This window comes from Anoplolepis gracilipes, chromosome 2, assembly GCF_047496725.1.
Source record: "Anoplolepis gracilipes chromosome 2, ASM4749672v1, whole genome shotgun sequence".
NCBI lineage: Eukaryota > Metazoa > Arthropoda > Insecta > Hymenoptera > Formicidae > Anoplolepis > Anoplolepis gracilipes.
Window position 1 is genome coordinate 3,139,116 of NC_132971.1, and position 27,483 is coordinate 3,166,598.

Here is a 27,483-nt window from a genome sequence, read left to right on the forward strand (position 1 = left end):
TACTCTATATATATAGCGAAAATGGATTTTATTTCAAGCAATTTTTCACAGGTTACCGATGCATTCTGAACTTTCACGTTTTTGCAGTATTTTTGGTATATATTTCCGTTATCTTTCATATATTTCCTTGTTTTATATTTTGTATTCTGGCGATGTAAAGTTTGGGCGGGAGAGTTTACTGATTGCTCCTGTCTCGAATAAGTTTGCGCCATGACATTATAAATTTCAAAGTAGCGGAGCGATACGATAAAAAGGGCAACGAAATATGAGCGCATATATTTTTAGATTTGCTATCTTTTTCGTTGCAACCATAAGTTATGATGATTTATAAGATAATTTTGACGGGTAATAGCTATTATATTTTTTTGAAGTGGTTAAGATAATGGTAGCAATATTGAAATTGTGTTATTGTGAACTTTTATTTAAGGATCTTTTTATATTTCAACAACAATCATTCGTCACGGTGTCACCAACCGTGAGAATTACGCTGAGATTTTTTTATCTTTATCTCTTCATTCTCATAAAGACGTTCTGAATCATGTCGCTATTAGAAATTTATATCCGTAAATACGAATTCTTAATTAATGCTATTTCCGCAGATTTTAACATGCTTTGTCTCTTATCGTGATACTAAAACGCGAACATAATATTTAAAATTCCGGAACTATGAATACAACGGATACTCGAATCAAACCATTTATTCGATGATCGACATGGTCGCATCGTTTCAATGCATCGTATAAATTTAGCGCAATAAAAAAGACAATGCATGCCATGCACGATACAATTCTCTTATATTCGTCTACGTATTTTTCTACAAGTTTTAATGAATACTATATAAGAATTATATATACAAGTTTTAACTGCGTTACATATCAACTATGTTAAGTATGCAGTGTCACATATAAAGTTACAAAAATAGAATATAAATATTTTTTTGTAAAATAAGATTATTATTGTATTTTACATTTATATTTATTTTGAACCGAAATAGAGTACGAAAAAATGTAAAGAAACTTTTTTCTGTATGTACATATATATTTATAAAAATCAATATTCCAATAAAATCGATGTTGCAGCCATGCATCTTTCTACGAAAAGGCTTGACTCTGTTATTAAGTGCCAAATCTTTACAAGTCGGCGTTTTATAAAGAGTCCTGTAAAAAAATGGTACTTACAAAGACTTGTGACAGACTTAAAAGTAAATATTCCAAAAACTGCGAAAAGATGTAGTTACACATAAAGGTACGATTTTCTGAAAGTTCTTTGTATTCACAGTAAGAAAGCAGTATCCGGGCTGTTCCAATTCGAATTTAGGCACTTCAAAAACACAATTCTCGTAGCGCAGGAGTAAATAGTAGAATCTGTCAAACTTGTACGTCAAACTTGTTCGCTACTGTTTGCTGCCTTAAATAACCACTTTTCCGTAATTGAAGCTCGTCTTATTTTTCCGTCGACTATATCCCGCCACTCGTAGATTGAATTTAACCGAAAAAACGACAGAAGAGATTCACGCGAGAAAACGATTCTTCCCGTTCTTGTCGCGCATCGCTGGGAGCTAATTCATTCCCGTGATGGCCCGCGGGGTTGCGATTTGCCGCCGCGGCGAGTTTTCTATTCCCTATTCGCCAGCTGTGGCGAACAGAGGAGAGCCGTGTCCCAATGCAATTAAGATAAGCTCGCCCGCGCGATGTTTATAAATATTTTCGGGCATTTGCGAAATATAGCGACGCGGTTCCCGTATCTGAACGTCGAGTATCCGCAGCGTGACCAGAGAGCCGCAGGGGCTACTACACAATCCCTCGCGAACTTTCACGTAGGCACGACGGCCTTTACCTCGGTTTCTCTTTCTCTGGACGGATGATGCTTTTTACGTGGACTTATCCGCGGGTTAGGTTGGAGAACGCTCTACGTGCGAATGAGACGTACTGCGGTGCCAGAGATAATCGAGAGCGATCTCTGGACGCGCGTGCGACGTGCCGCATGAAAAATTACAAGTGAGCGTCTTCTCTTACCTCCTCGTTTTCTCGTCTACACGACGTGACTTTTCACAGAGTGAAACCGCCGCCGCATGCCGGTGCACTTTTCGCCATCGTCATGAAACCACATTATCGAAATCCTCGTGCGAGATTAAAACGTTCCGAGAATATCACACTGTAAAACAGTAGCTGAAACTTTAAAAGTTCGTGGATATGAGATTTTCGTAAAAATAGCGGTTTGCGGACAATTATTATACAACTTTTGAGAATATTCTAATCACTTAACTCCTCGTATATTTAATATAATTAAACAATCCATATCGCATTAAATATTAAATCTAATTGCAGTTGCAATATTAGAGATATACTATCATATAACGTAATAAGAGAGAAAGATTACAATTACAAAAAAGTAAAAAAAAATTTGCGTGCAAATACATTTGCGTATAAATACATTTTATAAATTAAAGTTGTGATTACGAGTACGCGAATAAATTTTCCGCGAGTGATTCTGTAAGTTTAATGAATTCAGTAAGTGGCAGAGTCACGCTGATAGAGTCGTGTCATAAATACTTGCACAATCCTAGCTCTCCGGTCTGTCCGCGGCTCTTGCGCCGAGCGTGCTTGCTTACATCCATCTCGGTGTGTTGAGATAGTCAAATGATGATCAGATAGGACCGAGAGGCCCTTTGAATAAATCCTCAGACCGATAGGAAGGCGGTCCCAAGGGGTTTGCTCGACAGTGCGATAGCCGATAATGGTCTGGTTCAGGCACCGTCCAATTCTCGGGTTAATTACCATCGTTTTAACCCTACTGCGATATCGACGCCATTTCTTAAACCAAATGTAGTCGCGTACAAAATTGATTTTACGAGGACAGATATATTTACTTCTGCTGATACTTTACGTTCTGTGTGAAATTCGAATTAATGACTCAGTGCCGTGGATATAAATTATTATCTTTAATATATGTTTGTTTTCTCTTTCTCTTTTCTTTCTGCATTTTAAACGCAAAATACACATTTGATAAAGTTGCAAATATTATTTTGCAACGACCTTCACCAAAGTTATAATTGACGTGATAAGAAGTCCTTTGTATAAATTACAAGCTTGTACACAATTTTACGGTTGCGGATAAAAGCAGCATATGAACTTTTGAAGTGCGCGACTAATACAGGGCTATTTATATCAGGCCGCGAGATAACAGGCTGATTCTAGCGTTGCGCGAGGTTTGCGTGAGCGCGACGTTCGAGGGTGTGGGTGGGTTGTTTCCGTTGCTACATCCATATTACTATCTGACGAAGATGATAGCGTAGTGGACTCGCATAACGTGTTTTGCGAGCCGCGATTAAGCGACGTGTGTGTTTTACGGGCGACGATGTATCGCGCGGAAAAATCGTAATGCGTCGCGGGTGATGAATTTCCTGCGGAGCGAAATTATTCTTCCGTTGTTGACAAAATCTCGATGGCCGGAATCTCGGTCGACGGTTGACGGCTAGCACCGAGCACCGAGAAACGGAACGGGAGCGTGTCGCTCGAAACCGCGCGCGGCCAAAACGTCACGTTTATTTTCGCGCAAACGACACGCACGACGCTGGGCTTCAAAGAATCCGGTCGATTCGTAACTGCGTAAGATTTCGTATGTATTTCCGGCGCGAGAGCGCGAAGCACTCTCGAGTGAAATAACCGCGCGCTCCGGTCCTCTCGTCGCGCGTCATAAAAATCGCGCGGCGTAAAAGTTCCACGAATGTGTGTACATTTATATATATATATATATATATATATATATATATATATATATATATATATGTGTGTGTATAGTATATTGCCGCGCCGGCAATTACGCAGCGAGAACTTTCCATCGCGTTCTACCTAATTACGGTAACATATCGACTCACGTCACGTGATCGCGGTGTACGCCGCGAGTACGGCGAGAGATCGCGTATCCATGATCGACCTTAGACTCGGCGCGCTCTGCGCCAGTTGATGCGAAAGAGCGGCGTAAAACTTTTATTTCGACGGATCTCAACTTCCTGTACTGTAAAAAGCTTTTCGTTTTACTCGCGCGACCGCCGATAAGCCGACCGCCCCGCAAGTACGTCGGCTAATATCCCTCTTAAGCGATTACCTCGCCCGAATTTGCGTGCCTCGCGTCGCGTCGCGACTTTCGATGCCTTTATGATAAAGGAGTAAGTCAGAGCACGGAGATGTGCTATATACACATATATGAGCCGTATATATCGTTCGTTTCGTAGCGGCGAACCGTTAATCTTCGCGAGATAAGAGGGTTCTGTTTTTCTTCGTTACAGGCTGCGCGTTCCTCACCTACTACAGCCGTGACAGCGCAATCAGCGCCCAGAACGCTCTGCATGAGAAGCGGACTTTGCCAGGGGTGAGTGTTTATAACGTTTATCTATTGTACAAGTTTACTTACCTACTTTTCAACCAATTCTACTCTACTAATGCCATTTCATTTCGTGTCGTGTTCACCTCATTTTCAAGAAATCTTATCTTAATCTCGCTTAATAAGCGTTCTCTTGTTAGTCCGCCATACTGCTGATGTGGCTTGGACATAATACTGAACTCTGTGAAGAAGCGATATATTTTTCTTAATCGTAAAGTTTTATATGATGACTATAGCGTATTCGCGACATTTTGAATATAAATATCATAATCGAAAATTACGCGTTTGGCATTGTATACTTTAATTAACTGTCGGGAATTACCTAGCTGTTGAGATCGATGCTGTGTTCGCTTTGCGATACGAGCCCGTTGGAGAAGCTCCAAGTTTGCGGACGGGATTTCAAAACATCGATTTATTCAGTCTCGATTTTTCTGTATACCTCATGGAACGACCATCGACTCCGGCGACAGACGCTATAATTTTTAATCGAGAAGTAATTCGCATGTAAAAAACGCCGGACACGAGCGACAGTAACGGATACTTATCGCCGTCCGGTGCCGTATGCCATCGTTTCTCCGACTAATTTCGGCGATTCGCCGTCCGTGATTCGGGATATTAAAATGGCCCGACGTGACGAGTTAATCTCTTAACGCCGAAAGCCCGTTTAGAAGGGAAAGGGACGCGATGTAAAGGGAAAGAGTGCGATCGCGACACGGAGGTGGCACTGACGCGAGATGGCGAGTCCGCGATGTATCATCAGACTTTCCCTGCAAATGCCAGGGCCGGATGTACGCGTATTCTTACATCCCTTTCCCCTTCGGCCACATGAAGGTTTGCGTTTCTTTTCGATGGGACGCCCGTGTCTTTGCGTATTTACATTCGCCGTGCAGTCGGGCGTGCAGTGAAAGTCGCTTCAAGGCCACAAAGAAGAAGAAGAAGAAGAAGAAGAAGAAGAAGAAGAAGAAGAAGAAGAAGAGCCAAAGAAATAATTCTCTGCGTCGTAATCGAACTGCACGGATGGCGGTTCCTCCATATTTATGACGAGTAATGTCGTAAATAACTCTGGACGTACTCCCCCATTATTCCCCTCCATCCAAGTCGCTAACTCGGCACAGTTTACTGTCTCGCACAATGTTAGAGAATTATGATATTTTCTTTGGACATCCGAGAGATTTTCGCCGGACATTTATCGCGTCCATAATACGTGATACTCGGCCCCGTATATTAACACACGCTATTCTCTTTACCAAGAACGTACGAATTTCGTACGTTTGTCTTAAAATATGTCTAAAAATATTCTCCGCGATATACGTACGTACTTTCTGGATCTCTCTTGAAAATCTTTCGGAAAGATAACGGCGGGTTGCCGAAACTCCCGAAATTTTTCATCGATTGTGGCCCCGAGCTGTGGCATCGCCGGCACTGAATGCTGTTTAACTGCCAGAGCGGTGCCAACACGCCCCTTCCCATTATCTGTGTTACCCCTTAGAAGTCCGTAGCGAGTACTGGCGTTATGTTTCGTTAATCTATCCCCGAAACAACGCTGCTACGATCTTGGCACGGCTGCCAGCGGAAATCGTTTTAAATGTTATGCCGAGGGATGCGTTGCCGGGGGTACAGGCTGAGTTATGACTTTATGAAGAGGCAGACGCACATACGCGCGCATACGCCTTTTTTTTACTTTTTTTTTTTTTTGTGTGCACGCGGTTTCCGCGTGTTGGCCGCTTGCGAGATATATCTGAAAAAAATCTGCACGTCCGATTCCCGTGATAAATGCGTCGCGGCAAAACCGCTTCGTCCGAAATTGCGTGGTTTAGTTCACAATCCGACGACAGAAATATATATCGTTCTTGTTTTACGCTAACTTAAAATTCTGATCAAATTTTAGAATTTTGGCAGCACCACGACATATTGCGATAAGTTTTTTTTTGTTAATTAAAATGATGTATAATATTATTTGAAAAATATTTTTGTGGGATTTCAATTAATTTATAGTTTATTTACATTTCTTTTTGTGTGTGATATAAAGAAATTATGTGAAATGAATATATATATGTATATATATATATATATATATATATATATATATATATATATATGCATTTATATTTATATTCATGTATGTATACATATTTATATTTACTTGACGAAATATCATAAAATTAAAAACTTGTAAATTGCTTGAAAGGTATCATGAGGATTTTGTAATATTTAGCTACGTAGCGCATATACATATGTAAATAGCTGCCTTGGACTCTTGTCAAGTCATCAACATGTATTCACCCCTCTATCGCATTCACCTGATAAGATAGAATAATATTTAAACAGATGTTCGTTCAAGGTTCGTTGTAGTTTTCACTTTGAGAGACAAGTTAGAATCTCTCAGTTTTCGCAATTTCAAATTCCCCGCAAGCTTGTTGCTGCAGAACTTAAGGTAAAGTTGCATAAAGTTATGTAACGCGCCGAACTATGTATGCATAGGTTGCGCGCGATTAATTATCATTAAAACATTTCGACCGAGGATGCGACGGTTATGCAAATCTTAATCTAGCGCTTACATTCACCACCAAGGAGGCGGTTTTACAAGTCGTTCCACGAGTGTCCGGAGAGCTTTCGAGACGCTCGATTTCATTCATTGGAATGTCTCTTGATCGAACGCTTCCTGTAAACACGTCTAAACGTCCGCTTTAACTATACGCGTGTTGTGTGTGCGTGTGTATACACGCATTTAGGATGGTCGATCGGTCTTACCCTGAATCGTAATATCCGAATACACCTGAGGCCATAACTCGGTCGAGCAACGGACCCTTCATAAACACGAATCCCAAAGCTGAGAGCGGTGCTGCTGCGCAAGCAATAACAATGCCGTTGGCCAGCACTGTCTATACTTAGCTCGCGCTCACTGCGGAAGCGATCATTGCACGTGCGCAGGCGTGCCTGTTCACGCGCACGCGAGAAACGACGACAGAAAGTATTCGGGCAGCCCCGCTTCCGGTCGTTTCCGTAATACTTCACGCGCGGCTTGACGTGGCGTGTCAAACTTGTTGCTATACATACGTCCGATGATTCAGATCTCGTTCCTTCTTTGAACGCTATATTTAATAGATGTATACATGTTGTTTCAACTTTGCGGTAGCTCAACGTCAATATATTTTTCAATAACATCATTGAGCATCAAATAAGAATTAAATCACTCGCTGCGTCATTGGAATCAAATATTAAAGCGTGATCAAAATTATTTCTCACAGAGAGAGAAAGTGAGAGACAATCAATACGTAATACAAATTATCTTATATAATTTTAAATGCATTTTGCAATAATCTATGTATCTTTGAATTTATTCATTTCTTATCTCGTATATTTTTTTTTCCTCGGTCAGATTTGTGTACCGTGCTAAATCCGCATAGTAATCTCCGAATCTTTTCGCTGCGATTAAAGCCTTCCAGATTTAATTCTTGTTTATTTGCTTTACCTCGTAAGCCACGCTTGAATCTTTAGCCGTCGTGTTGGTCTAGGCATCCTCAACATTAACAGATCGCCAGATGTTCGCTGGCGAACGACAAGAAAATTCGTATACAAGTCAAAGCTTGTAGAAAGGAATTCAATCTGTTCATGAATGTTAACCTCGAAAACGTGACAATATTCGTAGAATAGAGAAACAAATTAATTTTTTATAAAAAAAAAAGTCGTAAGAATCGATCTGAACGCGATAAATTGCAATAGCGAAAGATATTCAGCGTCTAATGAAAATGTAATTTCGACGGAGCATCGCGACCGAGTCTCGTGCTGTGTATACGGATAGTACCGTTTCGTTTTGCACGTAATCGTTTGGCAACGATCCCTTACGAGAATTGAAAAAATGCATTAAAGCTCAGGCGCACTCATGTGCCTTTCCGGCCGCTGCCGCTCGAGACTTTCGTTTTCCGTGTCGAAATCATGAGAGAGAGAGAGAGAGAGAGAGAGAGCTTAAGTGGAGAGGACGTTGAGGTGACACGCGATAAGGAACGCTGAAATTCAGACGGACGAATTGCGGACGTGACAAATTGGCGGGCCGATTTACGACGGTGTAATTGGCGGTGTCGCGCCATGGGTTTTGCAAACCGAAGGAAAGAAACGTAGGCGCGGTGGAAAGCGGAGTTGGCGCGAATTTGCATAAGGCGGGCGATACTCGCGCGTGCACAAAGCCCGACGCGACGCGGACTAGGGAGAAAAAGGAGGAAAATGGGCGGTGGGGGTGCGCTCGTGAACGCGAAGGCCCAAAGAAAAGAACGGAGCTGTCCGGAGCCGAGCATTGTTTGCATTTCCTCGTAACGAAGTTTTTGCAACTACAACGCGCACCTGCGCCGCCTTTTGTATTGAATGACGTTTCGACGATTTCAGTCACTCCGACCGTCCACTATGCATAATTCACTGCCTGCAAATGGTATAACAATAAAAATGACCGTTTTTCGCGGTCTTATCGTTATTTTGGTTTTTATTCGACTGAAGATAATACACTACGTTAATTTTGTTTCCTCGTACGTTTACTTTTTACAAGCTACGTATCTTTCTTGTTTTTTGATAATGGAGTATAATTTTATCTTTGCAATAAAAGGAGATTTATATTCTCGCGCTGATAAAATATTAAAAGTAGTCTTTATGTGGGTACTTCTTTTTTGTGCATACAATGTAAAGTGTTGTAAGATCGTTATGTAATTATTGCGCGACGATCATGTACCAAGATGACGTCTGAAGCGAAGTCTTAGTCGCGACCATCAAACAATTACGAGGATCTGGCACCGAGACGACGAGGGTCGTTTTCGCGGGGAAAAGATATCAAGAGGAGAGAAGACGAGTAGAGAGAAAATAGACGAAGACGGAGGACGCCGAGGAGGGATAGAATAGAAATGGTAGGGGTTTGGAACCCGAGGGGGGAGTCACTCTCGCGAGGAGAGAAGCAAGCCGAGTGGCGACGCCTCAGTGACCGAGCTTTACTCTCCCTTGTGCTTTCGTTCGCAAGCGTGGCCTGCCGGAGAGAGATTCTCGTTTTCTCTCGTATTATACACGCAACATTCACATTTGCAACGTATATGTGCGCATGAACACACACACACACACACCACACACACATACACACACACACACATACACATACACATACACATATATCCGCGTCTCCCTCCGTCTACTTTCTCTGTCTATGTGTCGCGCACACAGAGCCGTCCGTTTTCCACCCTCGTGGCCGCCTCGTGGACCTTCCCTTTCGACTTCCACGATACAGCCCTGGGAGCAGTTACACGCGCCCTTCGTTTCTTTCTCCTCATTCTTTCGTTCCCTCGTTGCCGCGTTAGATTGTTACATGTCCAACGTGTCAGAAAACTCTACTACGTGACGGACGACTATCTTTCTATTTGCCACGAAGAAAAATATTTGAGTGAATTTTGGTGTACATTTGACGGACTTTGTGATTTGATATCAATTTATCGAATCAACGAGATAATTTGGATAAATTATCGAAACGTGCCATTTTTGTTGATCAAAAACGCGAGAATGTTTTAAACAATTCTAAATGAGTATTGCGCGCGCATTTTATATGTCTAGTTTTACATCTTACATTTTATATGCCTGATATTTTACCACAAGTGTAATTTTGTCTGATATTCGAGTGAAACTATGCAATGGTGCAGTGATTTTATGTGATAGCGTTAAGATTGTGATTAAAAAAGAAAATTTGTGAGATTTACGCGTAGACAGTCGTACGCGTAAGTAACCGTTTTCTGTCGTTTTTGTCGAGTTTTACCTCTATGTGTGTAATCTGGAATTAGTGCCGCATCATTTGCCATTCAGTTTGTACATTGCAGCAACATGGTCGACTTCATCGCTTATCCGGAGATCTCCTACTTGTACGATGAATTTATGATGGTACGATAAAACTCTTTTTTTTCTCGATTTTAGATTTTAGCGAGAGAGAGAGAGAGAGAGAGAGAGAGAGAGAGAGAGAGAGAGAGAGAGAGAGAGAGAGAGAGAGAGAGAGAGAGAGAGAGAGAGAGAGAGAGAGAGAGAGAGAGATAGAGAAAAACCGTAATATATACTTAGGTCGTAAAATAGCACGTGCTTCATTTAATTATATATATAAAATGTTATTATTATTAATGATCGAGAAATTACATCAGCCGCTAATTATTCACTTCCCCCTTGTGTAACAGCTGCAAGTCGTTGCCTTCTATGGCTCATTCGGCAACTATTAATCGTACAAGAGCGCACCAAGCTATTTTAGCTCTAATATATATATATGAAACTATCAAGCTAATATATTACTAACTATACTAAATAGAGCCACATGACGTATCTAGAAACATAGACAGTACTTTGAACTTTAATCAAGATAAAGTTGTTTTTGTTTAAACTTACATCCAAATATTTGTATTATATCAAAGTATCTTGGGTCAAATTTCTTTAATTTTTAATCTATCAATTTTGTAACGACATGATAAATTATGTAGCGTAAATTAAATAAAAATGTTTTATTAAATTAATAAGAAAAAATATTATTAATTATAATAATAAAATAAAACTAGATACATGATGTAACTAGAAACATAGATAGTATTTCTAATTTTCAAGATAGAAGTTATTTTTATTGAAAATCAATAGCTTCCAATATTTGTATTACATTGAAATATACCTGCCCTCTTTAACCTGCCAAATTTGCAATAACATGATAAATTATATATAATGCAAATTAAATAAAAAAAAACAACTAAAAAATATTTCATAAATTATTAATAAAATCTAATCAAATTTTGTATGTACTTTATGAAATTAATGTTTAACATATTTATATTATATTATATATACATACACATTTAAAGATTGTTTCTTTGTATTATTTTTTAATTGAGATAATCATCGATAATTACAGTTAATAATACATTTTCTTCACTTTGATATTTCATCTGTTTTCAAACTATTTCATTTAAAAAGATTCAACGCAAAATCGATCTGATCGAAAAGATGTCTTTCTTTCGAGAGAACTAGTCATGCAATACGAATATCGATGCGGTTTGCAAAGTTTGCGTAAAATCAACGTCTCTATTTGAAACGTGCAAACGAGTCTTTTGTTGTTCTTTATTCCCAGTGGGACAACATTTCGCAATGACTTTGCCAGCTAATTAATCGTTCGTACGACAGCAGCATAAAAGATTCACCTACATCTCCAGAGGAAAGTTACGACGTTCCCGTGCCGCGATAGCGAGCGTAGAACGTGTCGAGGTAGATAGGTAGATAGGTGAAGGGTGGGAAGGGTGAACCCTCACCACGGAGTGGAACTACTTTACGGGAATATCACTTTGATCCGACGCTTAATGAACGATGGACCGAGCTCGGTAAGAGTACCCAGACTGAATTTAATTAGGGCTCTTAACTTGCCTGGTCGAGAGCATGACGGAATCCCGTGCAGGTTCCCGTACGTGTGACAGAGACGACCGACTCGTCGTGTCGCGGCGACAGCGGGGCTATCGGAGAATGGAACGCGGGGTGGAGAATCGGTAAAAGCTCAGATGGAACGGTGCGTGCGCGCGTACGCTCAGGGAACGATAAGGGAAGGCTTTTTGCTTTGAGAACGACGGCGGAGCAGATCCGTCACGCTGATGACGACGCTCGACGATTCGAGTCGAACCGATTGTCATGCAAATCACGGAACGGAGCGGCCCGTTATTGACTCGCGGCAACCGGCCTCGTCGCTCGCGATTTGAGCTCGCATCCGGAGAACGGAAAGGAGAAAGAGGATGGGGCAAGGAGGGAAAAGGAAACCCGCGTTGCTTTTCCGCCGGCGCAACAAGCGATGCGAACGTAGCGGGTAATTACACCGGGCTGAGTAATTAGAAGGGGAAGAGGGGAGCAGAGACCGCTATACGACGAACGCACAGGAAAATTGAAACAAATCAACGATGGCGAAGAAACAAGAGGGATTCTGATGATTGAGTCTCGTCCGCGAGATTTTACGAAGCTTTGAGTCTATCTAGTGATCAAAAAATCCTTCTCACTGGCGAATACGCTTTCTCTTTCTCTCGTGACATCTTCTTTTTTTTTTTATTTTTGCGGGGTCGAACAAAGCCGTTCAAAGCAGCACGATATTTTCAGCCAAGAATTCTCACGCTAATGCGATTTCTATTTTTTATGCTGAAGCAATTATGCGAGCGGCGGCTCGCATGGGGAGAATGTTCCGCGCATATCAAATTAATTACTTCGTTTATTTTAAATGGATGCACATTAGTGCAAATAAGCGTGCTACGTTTAGTCTCATGAACGCGAAATGTTTTCTTTGCTTTTCTATTTTTCTACATTAAAGATGGAAGAATCCAAACAGAAAAATTCTCGCAAAATTAGGTACATCACGAAAATACCACTCTTTATTCTGTTACATGATTATACATCGAGACGTGTACTTATCTTTTCAGACATTCTTTCTTTCCGAGCTATCGTCGCGATTTCTAATATTGCCGGCGATATCCTCAATGGAGTTTGGAGAGACAGGCGCGGACGAGCGCGAAACGGAAATTGAATGCGTCCCTCCGGCGGAAAAATAATGTCCCACTTTTAGAAGTTTGATCAGACGGAGAGCTCGTTTCATCGCGGGATCGCGAGCGACGCTCGACCGCATCGTCGACGGAGAGCTCGTTTACCGCGGATCGACCATGCCTTGGCGAACGACGTAGCGCACATGTACTTGCGTGCGCGCGAGCGTCGGCTCGATCTCCCGTGGAAATTGAGAAAACTTTATTTGCCCCGCCGCGGTCGTGGAAAACATCGAGAAATGTCGGGAGATAGGAATTGCGCGAGCAAACCCCTTACCGTTTGCCGAGGCGAACAAGGACGCGCCCCTCGTGGCCAGTCCCGGTGCCGAACTTATTTCCACGTCGCGATACCAAGTGCCACCCGAAGGATAGTAAACCGTTCCGTGGAAAGTAAGGAAAAGTCCGACACGAAGAAAGCAAGAGAAAATAAAAAGAGTGTAAAGCCGCGAGTTTCTCGTTACACCTTTATAAAGATTAGTTGGAATATAGGGTGTTGGATTAAATAAAATTAAATTGAATGAAAATAGCTATCTTGTAACTTCTTGCAACGTGAAACGAAATTGGTATGTAATTACTTTTTCATTATTTTAAGCACATACAATCATAATAAACTTTTATTATTCGAAAATGTTATCACGAAATGTTGCAATGTTGCAGTTAATTTTTTTATTTTTTCGCAAGACTGCGCGAAAGGAAAAACTTGTATACGCTGAATAGTACGCAGTGTACAGTGTGTTGAGTATGGATGTATAGACAGCTACGAAATTCGCGTTGCGAATACCTAAAAATAGTCGAAGATCGTGCAAACACTCGAGGCACCATTAGCTACCGTTACTATTTCCAGACAGCTGCTCTTTAAACAGCAGAAGTATTGGAAGAAATATCGGCGGGATTTATCAGCCGGGCTAACTTTCTTTGCTCACCGGCGTTACCATATTTCCGACCGATTTCCCCGTCTCTCCATCCATATACCGTCCATTTACTTAAATCATTTCGCGATTGCTCCGTCGGCACGTGTCTAATATAAATATTTACACCGGCCCAGCCAGGCATGCTGACATCACGTTCATTTTAGGTTTTCTGACAAAGATCGACTCACCCGCTCTCAATTTCTGTCGGCTTACTTGGCTAAAATTACCTTAAGAGAGTAAACGTCATCTTGTAGATAAAGGTACAATCGCGACTTACGCGAATGTATTGTCTCAAATCTTCATGGTGGAAATTCTCTGTCTCCTGTTTTCTGTAGATAAGGATGACGTTGGCATAGCTCTTGATACCATTTAATGTACTTCACCTATCTACTGCGCAGCGCATGGCAACTGTCAGTCAGAACGAGGTCAATATAGCCTTGTAATCGTAACGAGTATACGAGTCGATATCGAACCAACTTTTTCCGTTACGTAATTTACACACGGGCTTATCGGATTTTGCAGTCTCGCGCTCGCTCACGCGCATGTAAAAAGCTGTGAGCGGGGAGCGGCAGAGGGGCAGTTTGGGCACAAGAGCTGAAGGGAAAATATTCTGGGGCTTTTCCAGCGGGTTTTATCAGCGATAGGTCGGTTCGCTTCTACGTGCGAGGGCATGAAAAGAGTGTCTTTCCTCTACTGCGTTCACAGGTATTGTCAGCGGTATCTCGACTGGGCAGCGGCTAGGCTTTATGTTTCTGTCCCAGTTTCCGTACAGGCCGACTGTACACACAGGTTCGGTAGTACATTGTGACGGAGGGAGAGGCGAAGGGTCGCCCGCGTAAAACATTCACGCGTTTTCAACGTGCGTACGTGCTCTCGTATGCGCGTCGTGTTAGGCACGTGTGAGAGGGCATGTCCGCACCTTGAGTTAAAAATACTCGTGTACATATCGCGCAACGCCGCGTTAACACGCGGTTGTATACGACTGATTTCCCGTTGGCGGCCCCGCCGCGCCGCCACAAACGCGCTCGCGCCGCGGTTTTGCGCTTTTACGAGATTTTCGGCATCTGCCTCGCGCGCGCGGTGCCTCCGCCTCCGCCTCGATCGATCGCCCTGCGCCTATGTTAAACGTTGCACAAAATATTCGTCTCAACGTGTGCTCGGCCATGATACGCTACGAGCCAGGACAATCATTTAATATTTAATATTACTATCGGGATGAGAAAGATTTTTTTCTCTTCACTTTTTTCTCTACTTTGAAAGATCAGTAATATTCAACCAAGTTAGAATTTAAATGTTTAATAATGTTATCAGGAAAGAAAAATTTATGTCTAATGAATATTGAGGTTTTAAATACATAAAAATATATCTGAAAGTAGATTAAAGAAAATATTAAATTATGAGATTAAATTTTTCGCCGAAATTAAAAGCAGTTAAAAATATATTCGATATTATTTAAAAATAAAATTTTAAAAAAATATAGAGTTTTATCTATATATAAATAGATAAAATTTAAGTTAAATAAACGTTATTTTAACGACTTTATATATTCGAATAATTCATGACTCTTTGAAATTGTTCCTTTCTAACATCTTTTCCCAGTAATTTCTAGAAATTCGTTCATTTATATCTAACCGATGCAAAAAGCACTGTCGGTCCAGTCGTTTTGGGCACTGAAACTCCAGGGACAGAGAGAGAGAGAGAGAGAGAGAGAGAGAGAGTTCTCTTCAGTCGTATTCAGCCGACATTAGCGTCATGCTCAGCAAAGGAGACGGAAGTCAAATGTGAGAAAGAGAGGAAAGACATGAAAGGGAAAGAAGAAGGAAAGCCCTTTCTATCTCTGGTAGGAAGACTGAAGTTTGTAACTTCATTCGGGTGAAAGGGTCGCGGGGGGCATAATTCTGGTAGAGAGGCTATGACGAGCCAACCAAGTTGGCCACCTTCATGAGACGTCCTCAAAGACTCTTCCGCTAATTTGATGATCCTCCAAAGACCTGGATTGCAATCTGCCGCTCGGCTCGTGCTTCTCTAGACATGGGCCTCGACCGATCTCGCTACGTAGCTCTGGCCGGAGGGAATCATTCCCGAGGACCTAAGCGTCGAGCCTCTTCACCTTTCTCGCTTATACACCCTAGCCTCTGTTCCTTATTGCTTGCAGTTAAAAGGTTAAAAGTACAACATTGTCCTGGTCTATGCGTGCCATAATATTATAAGAAGTTCAGTAAATTTACATTTTCTCTCGACAGAAATCTGCGAGAGGCAATGTGATCTGTAAAACTTGTCTAGTGAATAAGATTGTGTTAAATTAAAAAAAAAGAAACAGATAATAAAATATATAAGATGGAAATTGAATTAAATTAAATAATTCAGAAATTAAATATTATTAGAGAGAATATAATACATTTAGACACAAGATAAACTGCTAATAAATTATCAGCTATAAACGATAATCGAGAAATAATTATATCAAAATTGTTTCGTTATTAACAGAACATCAACTTTTCGCAAATAGTTGAGCCTTTCTTTGTTTTTCAATGAAATTATATTGTGCGAAACAATTCGTGACGATGTACGCTACAAGCTATCTGCACTTTCCAAAGATCCTCTTGTACAACTCGTATATGGCCTTACACGTATTGAATGTCTCGTGCGAGCTGCTTAATTCCGTGGACAATTCGTTCAGGTCTCGTACTACGGGGATTACGGAAGATCTGATGAGTTCCCTGAGTAGGGTTTCGACGCGACTCGCTGTAGAAGAGTCGGGAGAACCTTGCAGATCCCAGAGAAGAAAGGGAGGAGTAGCGAGGGCGAAGTAGGCGGCACAGAGGACTGGAAGAGAAGCTGGGTCAGCGTCACCGGAGTGTATAATTGGCTTGATTGTCGGGTTCTAATCTGGTTCTGCTTCTGTCCCCTTTCCTCCCCCCTGTCGGGGTGAGACGTGTCCAGCCTGCAGCTGCTGGTGGCGCAGAAGGGTTCAGGAAATACGAGCAATGTGGCCCGCTTTTCTGGTCCGTTTCCTTATTTGTAATACGTCCTCTTCTTCGGGTTAACATCGGGTTAATCTACAACATGCCATGCTACCGTCCACTCTGCTAATGGATCAAGGAAAGGTCTATGTGAGGTTACGCTTCGCGACAAAGGAAACTTGCAGTAGGTCATTATACATAAAAAAATTAGGCAACTGAAAGTCCTGGTAACTACCTCAAAGAACGTTATCGCGGTAATGAATCATGACAAGTCATAAAACTGATTTACTACATCGCTCGCAATTAGGCGACGAAGCATAAACAAGCTTTTCCACGACAATGCTGAAAACGACGTCGCGCGATCCACGCGACTTTATAATTTTTGCCATTTTTATCGCCATGAACATTTATGACCACATTGTACAAGCATTAAGAGCAATGAATGCTTATTGAAAAATTCGAAATATGCATCATGTCGCGGAGAAATAATGGCTATATATTTGTTGCGTTGAAAATGTGAGTCGCAATTACGATGAGTATTCTACTTGGAAAATTTATATATCATCTAAGCTTAAAATAATAATTTTAATTCTAAAAATACATATTATAGTTTATGTAATTATCTTTATTCATCTGTAAATAGATTCCATTTTTAAGTACAGCTATTGAAAAATATTAAATTTTTATGCATTGTAACGCTGATTAGGAACGTTCCGTGATTTCATTTTAATATATTTAGTACATATTGAAGTAAATATACTAATTTTATGTAGCATGAACTATAATATAGAAAGTAACTCCATTATTTACGTAATATTACAGTATCTGTTTCTATTGCGGTTTGTACTTAGGATCAACAATCTTAATGTTTTCTGTTAATATATGTTTCTGCGATTCCCCAGCATCGTGTAATGTTAAGTTTGCTTTGCGAACTTAGATAGTTCTCGCGGATAAGCCCCGGGGACTCCGTTAGTGCATAAAGCAGAGATTGAAATTGAGGATAATGAAGCAGTATCGATAGGTAAGATAAATAGTGACTAAGACATGCCCCATGGCATCTTCCTTCTTACGAGGTGGTTACGCGATAATGAGGAAAGTGGCCAAGAGGTGGTAGAGTTTAAAGCCAAGGCTCTGGCGTCGGAGGAGAGGAGATATTTTCGGAGACGGCCCGGAAATTGCCTGTCCAATTGAATCGCAAACAATATGAAAATTTGTTCGAGAGTTTTGATTATACAAAGGAAGCTACGTGGATGTTGGAGGCAGAGTGGGAAGACAAAGAGGATGCGGACACATTTCATGATGGCGGAACGAGACGGAGAATCTTAGAGGCGCGCAGGGAAACAATGGGCGACCATCAGACTTGCAAAACGGATCGTATTTTTACTTTCAAATTAAATTATTTTCTCCGTTTCTTGTACGATTAATGCTCTTCAAGAGTCAAGCGCTTTTAATCGTCAAGCTCTTTTATTGATATTAGGCCATCAGTCATTACGCTCATCGACGACAAATTATCTTGCTTTCAATGCTCATTTAGTTTGATTCAAGTCTTGTAGTAAGCTTTAAAAAGCAAATCTTTGTTACAGAACATTTATATATTTTTATTATATATGTATATACATATACGTATATTCGTATATACGTATCATATATCTATGTATACATATGTGGGGAATGTGATAGAATTTATTAAAAATAAAATTGATGTTGATTAATAAATTAATATTTTGATATCATGAAATATTCACGTAAGATCATAAAGATAACCGATAAATTATTTGTATCTAATTATTTATATGAGTTATTTATGAATAGGACTATATAGTTATTCTTGAAATGCTACTATACTAATATGTCATTGCAAAATAAAAATGTAAAATATTAATTTTATCATGGAAGAGTGTTTGTTGTATTCTAACATAGCAATATTATCGTTACAGTATTTATTTCTTAATATAAATATACTGATTGTCATATAATGTGACCAAAAAGAACGCCGAACGATATTTCTCACAAGAATTAGAGTTGTAAATAAGATAATTTGTTGTTATATAAAAATAATTGTTAAATTTGCTACAATTCTACGTCTTTTACGCGATTAAAGAAGATAAATATCTATACGTCAAAAGAGAAGAGACAATCTTGTTGAAATGTAATTCTGTAAATTTCCTTTATTTCGCGAAGCGAGATCAGGTGTTGCGTGTAATTCCATTTAGAAGTCGAAAGGTGACGTAATCGCGCGAGTCTGATCGAAATGGCATAAAATCGATGGCACGTTCGAAAGGCGAGAATGACGTGCGAAGATACCGGGAGATATGTACCACCACGCGTGGCACAATTCACAGACGCGCGTATGTATGACGACCGCGTTATTATGGCGTATTGAGAATACGCGGTACATGAAATGTAAAAGGGCTTTCGGAGCATGGCAGGCAGAGTCTGCTGCGCGCCATTGGAAACTGGGTCGCGTATATTTCGAGAATTGTCCCTTATCTCTCTCTCTCTCTCTCTCTCTCTCTCTCTCTTTCTCTATTTCTCTCTTTCTCACGACGCGTAACCACGAATTCGTTTCCCTATGAATTTCAATCGAGTCAATCGCGTCGCATCGACGCCCATTGACGCTACTGTTACATACGTACATCGTCGCAGAGAGTTGACTTTAAATTCCCCCCGTCATCCTTCTCGCGGCGATCGACGGCAACGGCTCCTTTGTGAAGCGGATCAGCAAGGAAATGAGAAACGTCGAGAAGAAAGAGAATAGCCGCATTGTTTTTTTAAAGACCCATTGGTTTTTAAAGGGGCGACGCGCGAGAGCGCCACGGTAATGCGACGCTTACGAGCAAGTAAGTGCTGGTATTAATATTGAAACTCAAAACGCGCTATTGCACGGGATCCCGCTAAAAGGAAAGCTTTGTACATCAACATAAGGTTTTTCCTTTATGTATACTACAGTTAATATTGCACACGCTAAACGCGAGCATGTATTTTATATTAGATTTAAATAAAAAAATAACCAGACTTCTCTCTCTCTCTCTCTCTCTCGAATTCTATCAATAATAAAATAATTATTCAATTATCTTTCAAATTCTTGATTTATTAAATAAACTCGTCTTTTTTTGTTTTATTCTAATCACGAGTCTACATCCGTTTTTATTTTACGTTCAGAAAAGGTATGTAAAAAAATATTCAAAAAAAATAGAATGAGTCTATTAATTCGTTGGAATTATGTGTAGATGAATATCAGAGATCGCGCGCAATACGCGATTTTTGAAACGAAATTTTGACGGGCGCGAAACTTTTTATCGCATCGACCCATGCGTGTCACGATAAAGTGGCATGGTACATATTAAAAAATCAAAACACCGAGGCACGATGGAACGACTGTCAAGATGCAAAAAAGCGATACAGAGGACCACGGGTTCATCCGGATGCGCGACGCGAATCGATGGCGACAACTTTGTGTCCCGTGGACCATTCGAGTTCTCTCATCCACATGCGAGTTTGCATGCGTGTCGCGTGGATGTGTCCGCGCTTACGCGGACGCCGCTCACGCGTGCTAAACGCGCGCATCGCGCATGTCGCGCGTGAACGTGCGCGTAAACAGCTCCACGAAAAGCCGGCGCGAGTTGAGTGCGTAGGTGAGAGAGAGAGAGAGGGAGAGAGGGAGAGAGATAGAAAGAGAGCGTGACAACGAAACATTTAGAAAGAGACAGATAGAACTAGAGAGGAAGTGAAATTGAGAGGAATAGAAGGTTGAATGAGAGAGACAACGGCAGCCGGATAAGCGCGCGAGTGAAAGGGACGATGGAAAAGCGACGAGGGCAAGGGAAAGGGGAAGAGGCAACATAATGCGCGCGGTATACCACGGCACTTCCGAATTACTCCTGCAAAATCTCCCCGCGTATTTGCATTCCCCCGCGGTGAGCACAGACAGAAATTAATTGCGTACTTGCGCCGACGACAATGAAACGTCGTTGCGCGGGCGCGGCCCTGTCGGCTACGCCGGAAATCAAAGACGCGCTCGGACAATCGCTTTCGGAAGCGTCGCCGTCGAAATTTCATTTTGGCCAATTCGATTAAACCGTCGAATATATGCGAAACGCCGGGAAGGGGATATGGCCGTTATAAGCCCACGCTTATAACAAAGAGACGAGTAACGGTTGCATCAGCAACGTCGCGCTTTGCACTCTAACTTTCGTTAAGTAAATTTCCTTTCTCTAACTATATCATAGGTAAAACTATAATTTAGGAAGGAAGAGGAAATATCCTTAAGCCAGGCTTGCTTAATCTAGACCGTTCGTGTAACCGGGGGCTTAGTGCTATAGTTCTACCAATGGTTTCTACTACTACTTCTGTAACTTCACTGTCCAAATAGTCCAATAGCAATAGTCCAAACGGCAACGAGTAAATAAATCCAACTTACCATCTAACTTACAGATTCAACTTACGGTATTGCAGAATTTAGCAAACTTTTTTTTTTTTTTTTTCTCCTATATTAGTCCTACTTTTGTCTTAAATTCTCATTATTTTCATTTTGTTTTATATTGCATACGAAACATTGAAACAAACTTTTATCGTATCAGAAATGGGAAAGGATTTATTATGCCACCTTCCTTATTACTTTTTATTTTCATAACGAATGCTGAAGCCCAGCATTTTAACTAGATCATTTGCATTGATAATTGGAAAATTAATGACTCCGAGATAAATTTGCTGTGCGTAATAAGTTCCGATCGTTAACCATCCATTTTGCCGCTAAAAATTGGCGAGTGTTATATTCGTGTAATAAGACGCGCAATAAGATGCCTAACGCAAGCTCACCGTTATGAAGTACAGCAGCAAATCGTTAATATCGTGAATAAGCGTTATCTCGCTTGACACAATATGACAAATCGTACCCGGTTTTGCTGTGTAGTAGCGTCGAATCACAACGACATAATGCGAAATAGTTCTCGCGTACTGAGCGCGGGGCCTCAGCATATTCCGCTTCAACTCCTGACGAAGTTCTCGCTCTTGGGTAATTACTTGTCCTTGCGGAGGAGTTACAAACCAGCCGTCAGATGTACAAGCGACGTTACAATGATTGTTCAATCGGTTTAATCGCGGTCGTACAATTGTGATCACGTGAATGATGCATTTGATTAAATACCTACATACATGGCATTTTTCTCTTTCCATTCTTTTTTAATAATTTAAATAATTTAAAAACACTGTATATTTTCGCGATTTTTCTGTAAATGGACGAAATCTACATCTTTATGTATTGTATAATACAAAATACGTTTTAATAGCGTTTATAACATAGAATGCTTTTTACGATATATTCTGAAGAAAGATATGAAAACTAACATTTTTTGCGACTGACAATTGCATCTGCGAGCCGATAATTATATATTGCTTAAGTTTTCTACCTCAAATCTTTAATTTTAACGCGATGTACCAATGACGATTTTCTAAGTTGTATTTTATTGCGCCGTCTTCTTCATTCCTGAAATGCCAGACGAGCCAGAAGGTATCCCCTTCGGCGACTTGTTTCGCGTAATTAAATCCAGGCAACCCGACGAGATGTCGGAGCTTGATAAATGAAGTGTTTCGTCAGGATAGGGTAGATCTTCTCTTCGTCAGAGTCGTGGTTGTGGCGAGCGAAGAGGAGGACGAGGCAACGGGTCATGTGAATATTGCAGGACACCTCGCACCTCTCATCGCCCGTCGTCGGACTTGTCGTCACATTATTTAGCATACATGGTCTGTATAGTTCTCGCTCTAGAATGCTTTGTGAAACAGTATCTCGGCGATCATTTTTCCTTTATTGCGATGAAAACTGCCGAGTGAAAAAATTTGAGATTTAATTTGTCACACTATTACTAATTAGAAACGTGACTTTTGAGAGAATCGAGAAAATATTGGACAAAAGATAAAAAGATATCAAATGTTACTACATATCAATTTGTTAAATTCTTAATTTGCAATTTTTTTTTATATTATACAAACTTTTTTATTTATTGTTCGATTAGCTTGCGAATGATGTATCTATCGATATTATGCATATTACAACGCGTCTACCACGTGTACGCGTCTCTAGCTAGTTCACGAAGACAAATTTCAGCAGTAAACACGTCTGGATCACTGCCAACCGTACTTTTTTTTGGGCAGCTTTATCGCACTTCAGCTTATTCAGCCAACCTCAATTTTCAGAACAGGATTAATGATTCTCTTTATCCGTTATTTCCGCCATAAATAACAATGGCGGCGTTAAAACAATGCAGACGCGTTCTGAAATTATGGTAATTTTTTGCAGTACATAATTTACACGCCAAAAGGTTAATTAAGTAATATCTCATTAGCGCGAGCGCCGTAATGTTTTTCTCACGCAAATAACCCCAACGGACACTACAACCCCCATGCCCCATCGTCCGCTTTTCGATCGATATCTCCTCCGATCGGTATATTCAGACGCTTGGATACGTAATTCAAAGACCCGCCATATCTCTTGCACACGGACATATTTCAGTGTCGGTCTTCAACCGTGCGGCCCATAATCCCGACGGATTTGTCGTACACATGTTTCTGCGCAAACTGTCCTCGAAATGTTCGATATCCCTCGTTCCCTTCCTCTCCCCCTCTCCCCCTCCCCCCCCCCCATCCCTATGTATTCATGGTGGTGGGAAGATCAATGTCGCATGTTTGGTTGCGAATGTCGGATGATTTCTGGTTGCACCTGAGGCCGTCCGTGAAGTTCGCGCTTGTCACGCTGCACCGCGTGTGATGCACAGACCGCTCACACCTGATACAAAATTTCGCCATTTATATATGATCGATATTCGCCTGATAGTCGTGGACAGATTACGCGTTCCGCGATTCGGCCACCGACCCGGTTCATTCTCCCTCTTCTTCTCTCTCCTCCTCTCTCTCTTTTTCTCTCTCTCTCTCTCTCTCTCTCTCTCTCTCTCTCTCTCTCTCTCTCTCTCTCGTCTACTTCTTTTTTTGTACTAAACTCACCGTTATATCGGAAATATCGATCTCGTCTCTTTTGCGGATGTGTTGAAGCTGCGGGCCTACACGTACGCTGTCGCGTCGCGAATCCAGACGTCACCACATCGCTCTCATCCCGCGCCACCTATTCTACCCCCGTCCCTCTTCTTTCAGCCAGTCCTCAGGGTTTTTGCGCGCCACCACGAAACGTAATATTTCCACTGGCCGCGTCCTGCCGGCTACCAATCTTCACAGAAGCAATAATAGCGCACCGTTCGTTCGACTGTCCATTCGGTTCGTCTGTCGTCCCTCTCCCCCCTCCCCCCGCCCCCCTCGTTCCGTTATTCCTCATCGTACATTGACCATACATCGGTCCCCTCGTTCTTTGCCGACTCGGTCGTCGTAGCTGGTGACGAAGATGAGAAAATGAGGAGGGGAAAGAGGAAGAAGAGCAGTTGGAACCCCGTCGTTCTCTATATTTGTCTCCTCCTTTACCCCTCTCGCCTTGTGTTTAGCATCGATATTTGCCTTGACAAAACGGAGTCGCTTTTGCATACCAACGCGAATGGCAGCGACGCTCGGTGTTTGAACTATAGTAATTTGAGGCAGGCTAATGAAAGTGCTGCGCAAACAGCGTCGCGACGCCTCTCCCCGACGTCAAAGCCAAAACCTCCGACCATCAGCGTGTTTCCCCCGTGCGTGACCCTTTCTATTGTCTCCCCCTTTCGCCCCTCTCAGATCAAAACTTTTTTCGTGGTTCGCTTTAAATGTTTTTCCTTTTACAATGAAAAATATCATATCGTACACAGGAAATGTATCGAACGAACAATTTAGAAATTTTATTGCACAGTAGCTCCAAAGGCATAGTACCTGCTGCATCTATATGTAAAACAAAATTAAGCGTAGGCGGTGCATTAAATATTGTATATGTATACACATACATGAATCATTTCGGCTTTTCATTATAATACGTATGAGTTAGCTGAGGTATTAATACATTGCTGCCATTATGCGCGGTAGAATGCCTACATAATACATAAAACACCATGCAATTCATGCCTAATCGACCATTATGCATTATGTTTCGGCATTGTATTACATAAAGTATTTATTTTTTCTGCAAAACATGAATTATTCCTCAGTGATATATAACTATGATATAAATCTCTAATTTTAAACGAGACAAAATATATATAATGTAAATTACACGCAAATGGATTACAAAAAAAAACAATATCGCATGCTCGCGGTAAACAAAGTGATAAATATAAATCAAATTTATATTAGCAATATTATATTAACGAATAAAAAGGGGCGTCCATCATTTTTCAAAATAGTCGATTGTACTTGATTGTGCATCATATTGTGGATACAGTTTTTAATTAACTTAGCCTCTATTATAATTTATATTAAAACATAACTGTTTTTTTTTCAAACATTTCATATTTTCTCACAAAGAGATGTGAAAAAAGGAATGGATTTCAACAGAACATTTCACACATACATATGAAGATTTGCGAGAAATTTCGTGAATTCTACAAGAAATCTTCAGACGGAGCATTGTTTATTGGATGTTCGATCTCGAGACAAGCCGCCGAGAGAACACGCCGTATAAAATAAAGTTGCGCATCTCTCTTCAAGATTTAACCATTGTACACACGATTTGCCTCCTCGGCGTTATGCGAAGCCAGATAATCCGCGGATAGCGTGCTAATGCAAGTTTTGGCATCAACGCAAACACTTCTTCTTCATTTTTGTCGACGCTTCGCGACTTACTTTGCTGGCATATACCGGATTACGGTGGCATCCGGGTGGGGTGTTTAATCTCGAGGAATATTTTGCGCGCGTTCTCCTTCGCTAGCTTTCTACGTCCGCGTCCTTACTCCGTAACTGTAACCTAATAAGAACGTCGGCGAAGCTCCGCTTTAAACTCGTTTTGGATCCGTTATGACGAAGTCTGACGCAGCTACAGTTTCATAGTTGCCGAATGGTAATTTCGCCTAATGCTGCGCCGCGTTTCTTTTAAATGAACCAATAGCGCGAGGCGAGAGGAATTTATATCTCGCTCGCCTCGCACATCTACGTAGATTAAATTGCTGTCGCGCGTTCGAAGACGCTGCTGCGAACCGAGGTATCGCGCAGATGCTTGTATCGAGATACGTTTGACTTTCGACTCGAAGGTGACCCGGACCGAAGTTTATGGCACTCGAGGGAGCCGAAAATATCTTCGCCTCTGGATAACTCGATAGGGTCTCGTGGTCAAACGCGTGCGTCGGCGCCATGTGGCTTCTGGTTTGCTGAGCGGATATAACGTCGCGATATGAGGTCGGCTTTCACGCTATCTTTTCGTACTCTTGAGTACCAAAACCTGACTTTTCAGCCGCTTCGTAGGTTCTCCCACGATATTTCTACTATCGCGGTAATTTTTACGTGTCGCGATTACGTATCTGATTTTTCAACTTTGACTTTTCGCGTCGTTAAACGAGAAGAAAGTTTCGTAAAAATTTTTGGAAACCAAAATCGTGGAAAGGAAAATCTGATGTCTGTGCGCCGACGTAGAATTAATTAAATTGTCGATGAGAACTAGCAATGTTCTTTCAACTTGTTTCTGGTTTTTTAATCGGGGCCATTGCGCACGTCACGGGACACGGAAAAAGTGTTTTATTACACGTCAACAATATAATTACAATGTTTCAATTATTGATTAGACAATCAAACTTAAATATCGCTTGTCTTTAAGTTAAAAGTTTGTGACGATAATTATCATATATCGACGAACAAAAGCATGAGATAGTGAAGATTTAGGATGATTGATCAGGAAATTGTGATCAGTTACTTCACGTAATAATATATTCTTTTCTCTTTCCTTTTCTCTCTCTCTCTCTCTCTCTCTCTCTCTCTCTCTCTCTCTCTCTCTCTCTGTTTTAACCTTCACTCCCATTGCTGTAATTTCGAAATTTTGGTCAGCAGTCGCGGTAGATATTCCATATTAATTTGCGACGAACTTTTAAGTCGTTTTAAACTTTACAATCCAGCCATAAAGATTGCCCGATAATTGTATAGACGGACGAAATAAACCGCTATCGTGCAATATCCCTCGAAACACCCTTTTCGTGGAGACTCTGATATCTAACATCTTGAAAGCGACACCGTGATGGGCGGGCTTATCGCGATTTGATTCACCTCGATATATGCCATTAATTAGTTTTTGTTCGACCTTCGTCTTATCGGTACTTACGAGTTAAAGTACATTTTAGTCGGTGTCTGATACTGGCAATTGCTACTGTTTTATATCTGTACAAAAATAAATTAGACAGAAATCATGTTACTAGTGGACACTAGTGTAAGAAATTTTATTTTTACTTTAGTACTTTTTAAAGTACTAAATATAATTCTCGCGTTACGAATGTATAAAGCAATTTTGATTTTGTGTGTAATAAGTAATACAGAAAATTCTTGTGATTAGTGTGTTGATTCGTCATTACTCGTTTTGCGAAACGTAAACCTCAATGAATTCACGAGCAGCGAATACCAAACATCATTATCGAAATTGGTGGAGATTCTGAAAGTTATGTACGACATTCGTCGAATTCCTGAGCGTTGCGTAAAAGGCGATTCGCCGTGCAGAACGATCGCAGATTAATACATTTGCCGCGGCGGCTGAAATTCGGTCGATTATCAGGAATAACCGGCCGAACCATC

General features: G+C 41.1%; 1 protein-coding gene and 1 long non-coding RNA gene across 10 annotated transcripts in view; one reads left to right on the forward strand and one right to left on the reverse strand.

The window, feature by feature from the left end:
- Positions 1 to 27,483, reverse strand: part of LOC140663148 (uncharacterized) — a 304,620-nt gene that overhangs the window by 105,464 nt on the left and 171,673 nt on the right. The window lies entirely within an intron of this gene.
- Positions 1 to 27,483, forward strand: part of LOC140663146 (CUGBP Elav-like family member 3) — a 353,573-nt gene that overhangs the window by 56,165 nt on the left and 269,925 nt on the right. For 6 of the 8 annotated variants that reach the window (XR_012046226.1, XR_012046228.1, XR_012046227.1 and 3 more), the window contains one exon: positions 4,289 to 4,371. Coding sequence is in view for 3 of the 8 variants with exons in the window: in XM_072887113.1 (XP_072743214.1) it covers positions 4,289 to 4,371 (83 nt within the window). In the remaining 5 variants the exon portion in view is untranslated. The other 2 variants (XR_012046229.1, XR_012046230.1) reach the window with 1 other exon arrangement.